At 42.2% G+C, this 16575-nt stretch overlaps 1 protein-coding gene across 3 annotated transcripts in view; it reads right to left on the reverse strand.

The window, feature by feature from the left end:
* The window catches only part of UPF2 (UPF2 regulator of nonsense mediated mRNA decay), a 79245-nt gene that overhangs the window by 22183 nt on the left and 40487 nt on the right, over positions 1-16575 (reverse strand). For all 3 annotated transcript variants that reach the window (XM_049777077.1, XM_049777078.1, XM_049777076.1), the window contains 6 exons: positions 16112-16220; positions 6607-6720; positions 4712-4828; positions 2321-2506; positions 1696-1899; positions 114-389 (listed from right to left, as the gene is read on the reverse strand). In XM_049777077.1, coding sequence (XP_049633034.1) covers positions 114-389; positions 1696-1899; positions 2321-2506; positions 4712-4828; positions 6607-6720; positions 16112-16220 — 1006 coding nt within the window. The remainder of the gene's footprint in view (positions 1-113; positions 390-1695; positions 1900-2320; positions 2507-4711; positions 4829-6606; positions 6721-16111; positions 16221-16575) is intronic.

The raw sequence follows: 16575 nt of genomic DNA on the forward strand, positions 1-16575 counted from the left end.
GAAAGAATTAATCTAACTGTGAGCATACTGCCTATGATATATGAATGCTGCCATGGTTCTTCTCTGAGACTTTATAAAACAAGCAATGCCAAAGTGTGCTTTAGTTTATATACCTGAAAATACACAAGGAAGCAATCGAGTTTTCGTTTACTGGAACCTCTGTCAAAGTACTGGCCACAGGTATCCAAGATCGTGCACACTAGTCGGATTCTGAAGAGGTGCTCCGGGGGGTCTAGAGAGCTGGGTGAGCCATCAGAGTTAACGCCAAAAGAAGTAAATGAATAAAGAGTTCGAAAAATCACAGCTGATTCCACCATTCGATAATTATAAAGTTCTCCTAGAAACTTGGCACTGCTGATACGTCTCTGATTAAATTTAGGTTGATTAACCTAAGGGAGGGAGAGAAGAACACTGCCATAAAAAAGAGTAATGTGTTTGAAAACACCCGAAAGATAACTATATGTATCCTTTCTTCCTTTAAAATAAAGTGATCACTCCTCGTCCCATTTCTATCTCTGAGTCTCTGAGAAATGGCTATCTTTTTTTGTTTATTTTTGGGTCACACCCGGCAGTGCTCAGGGTTACTCTTTGCTCTATGCTCAGATACCGCTCCTAGCAGGCTTGAGGGACCATATGGGATGCTGGGATTCAAACTACCGTCCTTCTGCATGCAAGGCAAATGCCTTACCTCCATGCTATCTCTCCGGCCTGAGAAATGGCTATCTTTGAAATATTTTAATAGGGGCTGGAGAGGTAACATGGAGGTAAGGCATTTGCCTTTCATGCAGAAGGTCGGTGGTTTGAATCCCGGCATCCCATATGGTCCCCTGAGCCTGCCAGGAGCAATTTCTGAGCGTAGAGCCAGGAGTAACCCCTGAGCGCTGCCGGGTGTGACCCAAAAACAAACAAACAAAACGAAACAAAAAACAAAAAAAATATTTTAATAAAAAAATACCTAAATATTTTATTTAGTATTAAGTTATCCTTAAATGAACTGATAATAAGTATATAACAGTTAAATGCAATTCTCCCAGTGCTGCCCATAAATTTTTCTGCATTTCAGGAATTAAACACATTCTTATTATAGAGGTATAAAATACGCCTGAAGACTAGAAAATGTGATACAACAGGGTTTATTAAGAAACTAGAGGTGGGGGGGGGGGGGAGATAGCACAACGGCGTTTGCCTTGCAAGCAGCCGATCCAGGACCTAAGGACCTAAGGTGGTTAGTTCATGTCCCATATGGTCTCTCGTGCCTGCCAGGAGCTATTTCTGAGCAGATAGCCAGGAGTAACCCCTGAGCACCGCTGGGTGTGGCCCAAAAACAAACAAACAAACAAAAAAAAAAAACAAGCAAAAAAAAAAAAAAAGAAACTAAAGGGACTAGGGAGATAGTAGAGAGTAGGGCATGTGCCTTGTACATGCCCGACCTGGGTTCAATCCCCAGCATCCCAAACAGTCCCCTGAGCACTGCCAGCAGCAATCCCTGAGTGCAGAGCCAGGAGTAAACCCTGAGCATTTGTGTGTGTGGCCTAAAAAACGAAGACAAAAAAGAAACCATAGTTCCACAAAAGCAGGTAGAAATGATAGCATGAGAAAGGATGGTTTTTAAATGGTTATTTTTCAAGGAGATTTAAAGGTTGTTCTAATTCTCCACCAACTCCAATTCAGAGAAGAACAGAACCCTGTGTTTACCTCCATTCCTAACCGAATATCTTCTAAAACTCCGTCCACAACGTGTATTCCAACATCCTCCTGGTACAGCACCAATCCCGCTAATAAGTTGGCCACACAGTGAATGCTGTTATATTTCACATTCCAGATGTTAATCATACAACAAATGACATAGTCTTTCACTTCTTGGTCCTGCCAGGGTAATTTGCGCATCTGTCTCAAAACCTAAATGAAGAGAATTTTTGTTCATTACTAAAATGGATTCAACATATAGTTCTAGACCTTTTCTGCGCTTATATAACTCACGTGAAATGGTAAGCTCTTCATAGAAGCACAGGAATTGGGGCAAACCTGGAAGACTTGGGTTCGAACCCTGGTACCACATGACCTCCTATGCTTTTTCTAAATAGCTGTGCTTCAATTTCTCCATTTAAATAATATGGAGAGGGCTAGTTGCTTACCTTTCCTACGTCTACTCTGTGGGGCACTGCATGATTATATAAACAACTGATCTAGAATACTAAAACGTTTCTCATCCAAATTATAGTGCACAGACTAGGACAGAGAATGATGCTTCTTGTAGGGAGACACTTGTTCCCATCACAATCAGTACGCTGGCTCTGTACCTGGTTCCACTGCAGCTCACCTTTTCAGTGGTCACCTTGGAGAGATCCTTGTACAGCAGTTTCCGGACATACTCCTGCAGCGGGGGCCTTTTCCTTTTCACCGTCTTCTCGGCTGGGGGCGGGTTGCAGTAGTAATACGCGTTCTCCACCATCGTGACATACCTGGCATCCAGATGCATTGCTTGTTTCTTTCTCATCATTTGTTCCTATAATCAAAGTGTAAACCCCTCAAAATCCTTTCACTCCAAGATTTCCCTAATTCAAAGCATGCTTCTAATTTCAGGGATAAGACTTCAGGAGAAAAGGGAAATTAAAAAAACAACAACAACAACAACAAAACCCCAAGTATTTCAAAGACTGTGCTAGACTCTCCTATACCACACATCACAAACCACATTCTGGAACAAATTCACTCCTGACAGCTGCATCCTAGGTCTGCTCCCATGCTTCTGCTGCAGTTAGAAACTATCACGTGAACCCTAAATGAGTCTGTATGTCTGTTCAAGTTAAGGGGCAAGAATACAAACATGCTGGCTGGCAAACCTGGCTCTGGCTTTCCATGTGCCTTAACCGAGAATGAATTTATTCTCAGATCCTGAGTTATCTAACACTGCACCACATACATCTGATTGATCCACAAAGAAGAAAACCAAAAGCCGTTTTTCAACCGACACTGGGCCAGGATCCTCTACGTCAGCTCTGACTGAGGCTGCCAACACCAACTGCTTCTTCACCTGGGCACTCAGTACCACCCTTATGGAGCCCATCACCACCATTTCCTTTCCTGAGCACTCTGTGCCATTCTCACTGACCCTGCCACCATCAACAGCTTCCTCACCTGGGCACTTGCCAACACTTTGGACTAGTTAGCTTTTGAGGGGTAGGGGCAGCCCAGCTAGTCCATGTATAGCAGGGGCTACAATATTCAAATAGCGCCCCTAATTCCTAAAATGTGTCTGGCTAAGCACTAAGATTACTGGGTTTATTCATTCAGTCCCTCAACAGACATTTCTCATGGCACTATGCAAAATGCTGAAAAACTTCCTACATACCAGCCTCGAGCCTCACCTGTGGGGTGTGCCTCAAGCTTAGTCTCGAAATGCACACTGTTGTGGGAAGTCCCCCAACACAGAGACTGCACAGGACGTTCACCCTTAATACCAGATATCAGAGTAACAGCATCAAGCTTAGTACTGGCATCTCCCTGTCATTCCTTTATCACTCTCGAGTATCAATGAATTCTTGACTCCTTTCTAACTGTCCAGTGATATGACTTTAAGGTGGCCCTCTCTAAGAAACAGGAAGATCTTCTCTTATTCAAGCAGTCTTGATTCAAGTGTCCCCACACAAATCCTTCACGAGCAGCTATCTTGGCTGGAGCATTCATAATCCTCAGAAGTGGCTGCCCTGACCTGGCAGTGTGACACTGGAAGTCCCTCAAAGGAGCCTAAGCTGTGCTCACAGGCCTCTAAGGCTGCACCTGGCCATGTCCACATGTCCAGTTGCTCCAAGGACTGCACTCGGGTCCTGTGTATGCTGGGTCCCTGCTATCCCACTTAAACGTTCAGGGGCTACTTCTGGCTATGAGGTCAGAAATCACTCTTGGGGGCCGGAGCAGTGGCGCAAGTGGTAAGGCGTGGACCATGGTTCAAGAACCCGGAGTCCCATGTGGTCTCCCAAGCCAGGGGCGATTTCTGAGCGCATATCCAGGAGTAACCCCTGGGTATCACCAGGTGTGCCCCTGCCAAAAAAGAAATCATGCCTGGCTTGGAGGACCATATTGGATGTCAGGGGATCGAACCAAGATCTGTCCTGGGTCAGCCGTATACAAGGCAAATGCCCTACCGCTGCACCATCCCTCTGGCCCCTCTATTTTACATTTTTATGGCACATAAGAAAGGTATGAGCTATATCAGAAGCATCAATACGATGGCTCAATAACCATTTTTAGGGCAATTTTTCCTAAAAGTGGGTGCTGCCAACTTCCCTTCGAGTAAAACTAGAATTGGTTGGGAGTGGAAGAGTGAAACTGATAACTTTATGTTTAACAGGGAAGTATTTAATGAGAGATGTTTGTCTGCACTAAGGAGGTTAGATTCCCAGGGAGAGCTCAGTGATGCTTTTTATTCTTTTGAAAAGGGGTGACAGAACAAATCCATTTGGGAACTGATGATTTTAAAGTATGTGCTCATTTCCAAAACATCACCTGGGGCCCAACACATGCCCACCTTACAATACCCTGAATTCCCTGGCTACTCCCGAAGTGGGAGCCCCCAACATGGCATAATCTGATCCAGGCAAAAAATTCTGAATGACATGGTAGATCCTAAGGAAACAGGCACTGTTTTAACCCAGAATGAACCAAGAACTGTAGAGAAAGCTCTCGCTAGGCTCCTCAATCAGCCTCTTACCAAAAGTACACTGGTCCTCAGGTGTGATTCCGGAGATCGGAAAAGAAATCTTCCACATGTTTCCAATAGGGTACATGCCATTTCAATGTGGTGATGGGAAAAGTCTGATAGAAGCATCTGTAATAATAATAATGATGAAAAACCACAAAGACAACACTTCATTCCTATTAGAGAAAGAAAAGATTATACAGCTGATGTTTTATAACAACTTTTAAAATGTCAACATAAAAAAAAATCAAAAAAGATGATCTACTTTAGATAAGCAAGTGTTTTTGTCTGTCTGTTTTGGAGCCATACCTGGCAATGCTTACAGCTGATTCATGGCTCTGTACTCAGGAATTAGTCCTGATGGGCTCAAAGACCGTAAGAGATGCTGGCGCTCAAATTCAGGTCAGCCACAGGCACAACAAATACTCTCCTAGCTGCTCTAGCCAGCCCAAACAATGCTACTCAGACCCAGCGGAACTCATGGGGGGACCACCCTGAGGAGCTCAGAGGAATCAGGGCTACTCGGCACCTTCAAACCCCCTTCTGCCCCCCAGCAGTGCTGAGTGAGCGCCGAGCTGCTGGGACCCACTACCATCTCAAGCATGAAAGCAAGTGCACAGTCCTTTGGCCATTTCTGGGGACCCTGGCTGATTCTTATCTATTTGGACAGGAGAAACCAGTGGCAAACCCAGAATTATACTTCTGTAAGAGTTTTCTAAACGTGGAATTTTTTTTTTTTTTTTTTTTTTTTTTTTTTTTTTTTGGTTTTTGGGCCACACCCGGTAACGCTCAGGGGTTACTCCTGGCTATGCGCTCAGAAGTTGCTCCTGGCTTGGGGGACCATATGGGACGCCGGGGGATCGAACTGTGGTTCGTCCAAGGCTAGCGCAGGCAAGGCAGGCACCTTACCTCTTGCGCCACCGCCCGGCCCCCTAAACGTGGAATTTTTGTCGCAAAAAAATGTATATCCTTCCTACATATGTTTTAATAGTTAACAAAAATATACGAATATATTAAACTGCATGAGGACTGTGCTGGGGAAGGACTCCTGGACTTTCCACAGGCACAATCAACACTCCCAGTCCAAATATCAGTATCTTACACATTCTACAAAATCATGCAGTACATAAGCTTGGGTATATCTAAATCCCTGCTATCTATCTTGTGTGCTTTATACCTGGTGATATCCCCAAAGAATTCAAGCAAAAGAAAAAAAAAATCAATAATCAACATCAACTTCATAATGTAGAACTAGCTTCAAAGTGGGCAGAGAATAGAATAATTTCAATCTTCTCTGATTTGCTGAGACTTTATGGTTGTTTCTTGTAAAGGGTTCATACATTTGAAGCAATTGCTAATGAATATATGAAAATTAAATTAAGATTAATTATTGTGCTCAAGTCAGTATATGTTTTGTTTTGTTTTGGTATTTGGGTCACACCCGGCAGCGCTCAGGGGTTACTCCTGGCTCTATGCTCAGAAATCTCTCCTGGCAGGCTCCGGGACCATATGGGATGCCAGGATTCGAACCAATGACCTTCTGCATGAAAGGCAAATGCCTTTCCTCCATGCTATCTCTTCGGCACCCTCAACTCATATAGTATATTGCTAGTGATTTTGTCGCCCTCTAAATTAATCAAACATTTAATTTTATTCTTTCAGTACTTTTAACTAAAACTTTAACATTTTTTTGTTTGTTTGGTTTTGGTTTTTGGGTCACACCCCGAAACGTTCAGGGTTACTCCTAGCTCTACACTCAGAAATCACTCCTGGCAGTCTCAGGGGACCATATGGGATGCCGGGACTCGAACCCCCATCCTTCTGCTTTCAAGGCATATGCCCTACCTCCATGCTATCTCTCCAGCCCCAAACTTTAACTTTTTTATTAATAAAAATTTACCACTAACCTTTAAACAATGGAGTGTATCATTTTTGGTGAACATCTTAAACTTAGTTAGTTCTCCAATAAAACGAACGGTTTTATTTTTTGTTTCAATATTGATCTGGTCCTTTTTTCGTACCTACAAATTAAAAAAAGATTAGATGTTATTTGGATAATGAACAATTTAAAATATGGAATACTTATTATAAGATTTACCTCACCCCAAATATTTTAAATTAAGGTAGGTATAATTTATTATTTTTAATGCAAAAGATACACTATGGAATGAGTCCCAAAGTCCTCCTTTTCATAAATAATCCGTGGACACATAGTCGGGGAAATTGCATTTTCATCAAATTTAAAGATACTCTCATATAAGCAAAACTTAATTTAGTGGTTCTCAAATGTATTCAGCAACATAAACCTCCTTATTTTAAAATGCTGACAACTAATTATCCTACTAAGTTAATATAGTAAGGAATAATACACTTTAAGAAATGCAACTTTAAGTATAATGAACTCCACTAGCTCTTTAAAAATATATTAAAATTCAGTTGATGTAGTTAAAACTACATACTTTTTAATAATAACCTCATTAATATTTCCAATATAATTTTATTTTCCCCCTCTCACCAAAAATAAATGAAGCAAAATTCAAATACTATGCAAAAATAAGCCCACTACTTACAGCACCAATTTCAAGAAACATTGACTACAACAAAATTTCTTTACAAAAGGCACGTTGTAAACAGATGTCAAAATAAATGTAGTTAACCTAAACTCAAAAATTACGTTTTCAGGGCTGGAGCAATAGCACAGCGGTAAGGCGTTTTGCCTTGCATGCAACCAACACAGGACGGATGGCAGTTTGAAACCAGGCATCCCATATGGTCCCCCCAGCCTGCCAGGGATGACTTCTGAGCACAAAGCCCAAAAACAAACAAAAAAAAATTTACATTTTCATCAAAAAAATGGAAATCTTTTTTTGAATAATAATGCCCCTAATGGTGTTTTAAACTAAGCCAATGTTCATTTCTCTTCTAGAATTAGTATTCTAGAACCCCACCCAGATTTTTGGGTCACACCTGGCGTGCTCAGGGCTTACTCCTGGCTCTAGGCTCGGCTTAGAAATTGCTCCTGGCAGGCTCAGGGGACCATATGGGATGCCGGAATTCGTATCACCGACCTTCTGCATGCAAGGTAAATGTCTTACCTCCATGCTATTTCTCTGGCCCGGGAACACAGAAGTCTTTAAAACAACATTAACCATGGGGGCCGGAGAGATAGCATGGAGGTAGGGTGCCTGCCTTGAATGCAGAAGGATGGTGGTCCGAATCCTAGCATCCATATGGTCCCCAGAGCCTGTCAGGAGTGATTTCTGAGTGTAGAGTCAGGAGTAACCCTTGAGCATAGCCGGGTGTGACCCAAAAACCAAAACCAAACAAACAAATAACAACATTAATCAATACCAAGCCTTGGTATTAATAATCTAGTCTTGTACTTGTTAAGTGAATTTTACTATAATGCCCCCACTGATTATGTGCTGGGATTCAAAATAAGGCTTAATCACTTGCAGCTGGACGACTGATAATAATCATTTCTAGAAACACTAAATTTCTATATACTCAGATAGCAAACCCTTAGGAAGTCTCACTTTGCATTTTTTGTTTTGTTTTGTTTTGTTGTTGGGTCACACCCGGCGGTGCTCAGGGGTTACTCCTGGCTGTCTGCTCAGAAATAGCTCCTGGCAGGCACGGGGGACCATATGGGACACTGGGATTCGAACCAACCACCTTTGGTCCTGGATCGGCTGCTTGCAAGGCAAACGCCGCTGTGCTATCTCTCTGGGCCCTCACTTTGCATTTTCATGACCTGTATCCTACAACATGCAGAGAGAAATCACAGCAAACCTAAAATGAATTAAAACTGCACTGATCTGAAGGACCAAAAAAACTACATCAAATAAAAATTAGTATTACATAACCCCGTTACAAAACTTTTATTTTTTAGTTTTTGGAACCACAACTGGCGGTGCTCAGAGCTTCCTCCTGCCTGGTTCTGCACTCAAGGATGGCTCATGGGGTGTTTGGGGAACACCTGGGATGCCTGAGATCAAACCTGGGTCATCTGCTAGCAAAATAAACTCCCGACCTGCAGTATAATTGATTGTTCTGGCCCGCTACAGAACTGTATTTGAATCACATAAATAGCTTTAAGATTAAAGCAAACAGAAGGGCCCGGAGAGATAGCACAGCGGCGTTTGCCTTGCAAGCAGCCGATCCAGGACCAAAGGTGGTTGGTTCGAATCCCGGTGTCCCATATGGTCCCCCATGCCTGCCAGGAGCTATTTCTGAGCAGACAGCCAGGAGTAACCCCTGAGCAACGCTGGTGTGGCCCAAAAAAAAAAAAAAAAAAAAAAAAAAAAAAAAAAAAAGCAAACAGAAAAGCCAGAACAGGAGTCCAACAATAAGAATGAACAATGCAATACTGAATAAATATGACTGATGTCTGCCATGCAATTTCCAAGAGCAAAGCCTTCATGAAGAGCCTTTCACAGAAAAATAGGAGAAAGATAGCATATAAAAAGTTCCTGTCCATATTGTATCTTCTTTTGTGAACCCCTAATTAGATTAAGGGTGTAAACTCAGATTTGCTGGCTTTAAATCCAGCTGCCACTTAAAAAAATCATTCCTCAATTTCCTCACCTATAAAAGGGATGTAATCAAATTAACTGATTTTCTCCATTTTTGCTGCGCTAATATATGGGCGGTAAATAAATGCTTACTGAGTAAGCAAAAAGCTTCATTTTTTGGGGGGGTGAAGGCCTTGGGGCCACACCCAGTAGTGCTCTGGGACCCCAAAAGTATTGGGGATCAAGCCGAGTCCTCTTGTATGAAAAGCATGTGCTACACTGTATGACTGAAGCTCAAGCAGAAACAACTTTATAACTGTGTAATCTCACGGTCATTCAATTAAAGAACTTATTAAAACAATAAAAAAGAAAAGCATGTGCTCTAGACTGCTGAGTTGTCTGTCTCTCTTGGTAAACCGAACACTTTCTTTACATTTGTTTGTTTCTGTACCATACTCAGTGGTACTCAGGACTCCCTCCTAACTCTGCACTCAGGGGTCACTCCTAGCATACCTGGAGGACCATATGAACATCGGAAGTTAAACCCAGGTCCGTCTAATGCTGTACTATTCCACCCTATCTGCTGTACTATCACTCTGGTACCGATCCTACATTTTTTTATAATTATTTTAATTTTTGATATTTTAGCAAGCTTTGCTTTCTGTCTGTCTGTCTGCTTTTTGGTTTTTGGGTCGCACCCGGCAGTGCTCAGGGGTTACTCCTGGCTCTATGCTCAGAAATATGCTGTATGCTCCTGGCAGGCTCGGGGGACCATATGGGATGATGGGATTCGAACCACCATCCTTCTGCATGCAAGGCAAACGCCCTACCTCCATGCTGTCTCTCCGGGACCCCCGACCCTACATTTATATATATATATATATATTATATAGAGCCAGAGAGTGGTCACCGAAAGTACTGTGGGTATGGCACTTGCCCAGCATGTGGCCAACAGGCGTTCAATCTCCAGCCTCACATATGGTCCCTTGAGTCTACCAAATGTGATTCCCTGAGCAGAGACATGAGTAAGCCCAAGTGTGACACAAACACACACAGATACACACATACGTAATGGAGGTATGAGAGAACAAAAGACTCTGTTATAATATCTAAGCCTTGTGGCTCTTTTGAAGCATCTTTTGGATACTGAACAAGCCACATGAACAAACACAGGAAAACTCCCAGAACCTGCTGAACTGGTTGATAAAATGAGAAGAAAAAAAAAAAGGTGAGTTGGGCAAAAGGGACTTAAGAGCGAGCACGCATTTTTATATGCAGGAAGTCCACCGAACCACAGACACCCTCAGCACTGCTAGGAGCGACCCCAGGACTAAGCTGGGAGCGACCGAGTACTATAAGGCATAGCCCTCCCACCCAAAAAAAGAGAAGGGAGAGCACAACAGTAACTTCATATACACTGTATACTACAGAGGATTTACACAACCTTTAGTCAGAGGAAATAAGATTTTTATCTACTGAGCTATGGATTAAGGCTTTTTTCTTGGAAGATCTATTTAAGTATTTTTCATTTCATATTTTTGCATTTATTTTCACTTTTTAAATTATGTAATTAAAACATATGGCGTATACAAGTGCAAATATAATCTATAAATAACCATATCTTGCAGGAAGGCCTATGTGGTAACTTCTTTTTTTTTTACCACTAGAGAGGCTTGACCTTTAAAGAAAAAGACCACAAATTAAAAAAATATCAGTAATAGGAAACAGGTAAGGCAACTGTCATTCACATGATCAACCCAGGCACTACATATGGTTCCCCAGCAATGCTAGGAGTAAGTCCTAAGCACAGAGTAGAGTCAGATGTGGCCCTAAAATCTAAATAAATAGACCTATATTACACAATATACACCTCAGTATTGGTGACTTGCTTATTTTCTTTCTTTCTTTTTTCCTTTTTTTTTGTTTTTGTTTTTGGGCCATACCCGGTAATGCTCAGAGGTTAACCACTCCTGGCTTGGGGGACCATATGGGAGACAGGGGACCATATGGGATACAGGGGATCGAACCACAGTTCATCCTACATCAGCCGTGTGCAAGACAAATGCCCTACTGCTGGGCTATCGTTACAGCCCTACTTATTTTCTTTATTAATTTTATTTTCTTTATTGTTATTATTATTATTATTATTATTATAGAAGTAAGCTCTGCTAAAAATGAGAACTCAGAAATTTAAAAAAAAATCATTTTTATGTTCCCATTAACCAGTCACTACTATCCCACAAGAATAGAATATAATTATGTGGGCCCGGAGAGATAGCACAGCGGTGTTTGCCTTGCAAGCAGCCAATCCAGGACCAAAGGTGGTTGGTTCGATTCCCGGTGTCCCATATGGTCCCCCCTGTGCCTGCCAGGAGCTATTTCTGAGCAGACAGCCAGGAGTCACCCCTGAGCACCGCCGGGTGTGGCCCAAAAACCAAAAAAAAAAAAAAAAAAAAAGAATATAATTATGTTCTACTCTTTCCATTTCAGATATTTATTTAGTAATTAATTTTATATAAGGATTTTAAATCTTGCCTTTTTATACCTCCTGTATAACTGAATACTCACTGGAAAATATCATTTTTAATGGCTACTGTGAATGAACATATTATGAACATTTTCTTAGTCCATCACTGGGCCTTTGGCTATTTTCAGTTTTTTCCCCTAGTATCAATCATGCTGTGAATAATGCCTCTATTCTCACAGGACTATCTTAGGAAAGATTCTCAATGTACCACAAGTGCCTCTAAGAATTGTGAAACATGGGGCTGGAGAGATAGCAACATGGAGGTAGGGTGTTTGCCTTGCATGCTGAAGGACGGTGGTTCGAATCCCGGCATCCCATATGGTTCCCCGAGCCTGCCAGGAGCGATTTCTGAGTGTAGAGCCAGGAGTAACCCCTGGGCGCTGCTGAGTGTGACCCAAAACCAAACCAAAAAAAAAAGAATTGTGAAACATATTGCCAAGTTGCTCCTCTAAATTCCTACCTAAAGTATAGGAGAATCATTTTTCATTTTTGTATTTTTTACTAATCTATTACTCAAATGATCAACCAGAACTTTTAAGACCACACTACAAAACTTCACATACTCTAAAAACCGGCTTACACCACGGCAAGTCCGATCCGATGTGGCTGGTGGTTATGTTGGAGAAAGGAAGGAACAGAGCGTACTTAAACTAGCTCCACAGTCAAATCCAGGTCAGTTCAGAGACAGTGGAGCATAGCACAGAGAGGCTTGGCCTGAGAGGGCTCGAGAAGACAGCTACCGTATTTTCTGGCATATAAGACGACCCCCTAATTTTGCAGTTAAAACATAGGTTTAGGCCTATATTCGCTGTATCAGACAGAACGTTCCTGTGCTGCATGTGTTCCTGTACTCATGTACCACAGTGAGCCAATCACAACAAGCAAAGGTTCAAAGGTTATACTGTAATAGATGTCCTCTCTGGCTCTGGCCAATCTGAGCAGGCTTTTGACAGTGTAGATTCGGGTCCAGAACATTGTCTAATTTGCATGCATAAAAAGCCTGCTTGGATTGGCTGAGTTAGAGAGGCGGTCCGAGCAGCCTTGTAGTGATTGGTGCAGGATCGAGTTGGAAAATTCGTTTTGTGGCAATATTCAGACAATATTCGTTTAGCGGCATATTGAAACAGTTTTTGGGATATACTCGGCATATAAGACGACCCCCGATTTTCAGTTGACTTTTTTTTTGTTTCAAAAGTTGTCTTATACGCTGGAAAATACAGTAACCCAGTTCCCCAGTGAGAAGACAAGAGAGTACCCTCTCTGAGGGTAAGACAAACACAGCACATGGTCACGGGGAGAGCACAGATCTCAGAAGGAGCACGTGAAGAGGGCTTTTTTGAGAGAAAAATGAACACGTTTATTTTATGAACGTGTCTGTCTACAAGCACAGACAACTTACTAAACACCAGGAGAGGTTCTAGCAAGAGAAATGGGTTTGAGGCTGCTGGGGTACAGATGGAAATTGAAGCCCAGATAAAATCCATCAGAAAGGAGGGTGAAGGAAGAAAACCTAGGACACCAACAGAGCAACTCTGGAAAATGTGTGAATGCATTAAGTACTTTGTCTGAGTAGCTGAATGCACTAGGGGCCACGTGTGAGTAGGTGAATGATACTGAGCACTGTGTCTGAGTAGTGAATGCACTGAGCAGGGTGTTTCAGTAGGGAAAGAGCAAAGAGCACACTCTCAGGCCGTCCAAAGGAAGAGCAGAAGGCTGTGCTGGGAGACAGGCAGCACTCAGGCTAGATGTCTCCACCAGACAATGTAAGACGGAATATAATGCACCTTCTCCACAAGGATGATTCTATTCTAAAATAGACCATTCTAATCCTGGCCCAAGGCAAGGAAACAAGATTAGAACGTTTAGGAAACTACGTAAGCCAAAGTCACAAAGAAGGACAGTGCAGGGCAGAGCCAGTTTCCTAAAAAGCATGAAACTCTGGCAGTTTGCAAAGTGCAGGGACATCAACTGACACAAGGAAATGAAAATGGAAAGAACTCATGGGTTAGGGTCTCTGGGGGTGCAGGATGGGGCATCACAGGGCAAATCACAGGTGCAGAACAGTTTCTAGAAAGGGGCTGGATAGACAATCCAGCAGGCAAAGGCCTTACACATGTTTAGCTTGGGTTCAAACCTGTGCACCCAATAGGATCCCCCTGAGCACTGCCAAGAGTGATCCCTGAGCATAGAGTCGGGAGTAAGCCCTGCCAATGCCGGGTGTGGGTGCACCCAAGTCCCCAAAACAATTCCAAAAGGAAAATGAAAGGGAAAGAGGAGGGGAACGCAGCAGAAATTAGGTTTGTCTTGTTGCTGTTATATTTTATCTTATTTTCACCTAATGAAACGAGAATGTTGAACATCTTCATTGCCTGACAGAAAGTCACCAGCAAAGCCTGAAATTTAGATCTGGGAAACGACAGACTGGGGAGGATGAGGGACTCAACCACCTCCACCAAGTGTCCTGATGTCTCTCTCAGAATGGTGGTCCCTGAACCTTCCAGAATTCTGCTATTTGGACTGCAGCAGTAGCAAAGCAAGCACTTGGTCAAGTATCCACACCAATTTTTCAGAGGTGGGAAAAGCACACAAATAGAACTTCCTTCCTTTTCAGTTCTGCATCAGAATCATGTCTGGCTCAGTCACCAGACTTCTCACTGCAGAGCCAAGTGGCCTCTGTCTCTGCAATTTACTTAACCCAGTGGTGCTGTCTGCTTGGAACACAGTTCCTTATTATATGACAGAACGACATCAAGCAACTAGAACGTCATGATTTCTAGCTATCTATTCTAGAACTAAAAGCATTTACCAACATGTATTGAACAAGTAGCCATTTATTCATCCTCTAAAATACTCAGCACACATTCATTACCCTATTCTTAGCTCTTCCTGGAGAATTCTTATAAGAACCACTTAACCTTCATTCTCTACATAAATAGTTTTGGATTTTGTTTGTGTGAGGGCCACACCCAGCAGTGCTCAGGGCTGACTCCTAGCTGGCTCTGTGCTCAGGAATGATTCAGGAGTTCAGGAGATCATACATAAGGTGCCAAGGATCAAACCCAGGTCAGTTGCATGCAAGGCACGTGTACTTGTGTATTACTGCTATGGGCCCTGAGTAAAATAGTTTTACTTAAAAACTAAGGTGGGGAGAAAGAAAGTGTGTATGTGTTCATGAGAGAACATAGGTTTCTCCAGTTAAAAAAAAAAAAAAAAAGGCAAGAACACTTAACTGTCTTAATCCAAGTGTTTCCAAACTAATATATGAAAAACCTAAAATGTATTTCAGCAAAAGCTGGTCCATAAAAACACAAATCTCAGGTTCACAAATTAACACCCATGACAGAAGCCTGCAGAGATTCTTCCTGCCCTAAATTCTCTCTGAGCCCGAGCAAGGCACCTGCTCTTAAATAACTTAGCATTTAAGCATGCAATCATGTGATACCGAATACATTTAGGGTTTTTGTTTTTATTTCACTCTTGTCTTTTTTTAAGTTCTGGGCCACACCCAGCAGTATTCTGAGGTTGCTCAGGAACCACTCCTGGAGGTACTCAGGGAATGTTTCTTCTTCTCACTACACCTGTTCCAGGACTCAGAAGCGAGCTGACTTGTGTTCAGCAGCGCAATCACAAGCGCTGAACAGAGCTGGGCTCACCTGCATTCTGGGCAAGTGTAGGAATTAAGTGGTAAGTGTAGTCCGTCCTCTGGCTGACATACAGCCCTGAGTTCCACAGTTTCTCCAAAGTCAACCAAAGTTCACCCTTAAGAGTCACAGCAACCCTGCGTTTCATTTCCCTTCTGTCAAGCCTGCATTAGAAATGCTGTTATCTCTCTGGGACAGTGGAATATGTGGCTCTGAGAGCCCCCAAAATAAACCTGTCAAACTCCTACCACTGACAGGGGAACTGTCTGGTAGGAACTTCACAGGGTGCTCTTTAAAAAGTGCCCCACAATCTAAGCTAAATATCTTTAAAGCAAGAATGAAAACATGGCTGGAAAGCACCCACTGAGCTGACACCCATGGAATTTGTGTGCCCAGTATTTGAAGTCCAATTCCTACAGACACCTGACAGGCACTGTGCTTATTAGCCAGTCATGGCCAAGTCTGGATTCCTTCTGGGGACTCCTACCCGGGAAAATAAGGTGGCACCCAGAGCTCATTTCCACACACTGGCGTCTCACCGCTCAATTTCACACTCTGCTGAGTAAAGGGACATTTCCAGATTCACAAGTCTGTACACATTCTTAAACGGTCATGCCACTGTCAAATTTCAGAAATATGCTTACCAATACAACAATTGCGTTCTTAAACTAAAGAATCCTTACTCAACTTATAAGCATATATATTACAAAATAAATGCTTAAATACATACATGGAATCTGAAATCCCCCCTCAGCATGGAACAAAGATCCTCTGCTACATCAGACATGCAGGGATGCAATGTAGCAACCAATCTTGCATAAAATGGTAGCAAATCCAACCTGCAAAAGTTACATGTGATATGTATCAACCGAAAGACACACAGAAATCAATCATTTAAAAAACTTAAAACTTTCTTAGATATATTCACACATTAAATGATTAAAATTAGAAAGCCAAGCCCATCTTTTGCCATCACAATGAAGTATATGAAAATTCAATCTGCCCTGTGAAAGCTTATTAATAATATTCTAACATTTTCCATTAAGAACATCTCTTGCAAATCTATAATTTTACTGAGTATGAAATTTTGATAAAACAAGAAATAACAAGAAAACATTGAGTTTTAACATGACTTGAAATTTTTATTCAAATTTTTACTAAGAGGACAATTATAGATTTAAAGGTGACTTAGTA

The sequence above is a fragment of the Suncus etruscus genome, chromosome 7 (assembly GCF_024139225.1).
Source record: "Suncus etruscus isolate mSunEtr1 chromosome 7, mSunEtr1.pri.cur, whole genome shotgun sequence".
Classification (NCBI taxonomy): Eukaryota; Metazoa; Chordata; class Mammalia; order Eulipotyphla; family Soricidae; genus Suncus; species Suncus etruscus.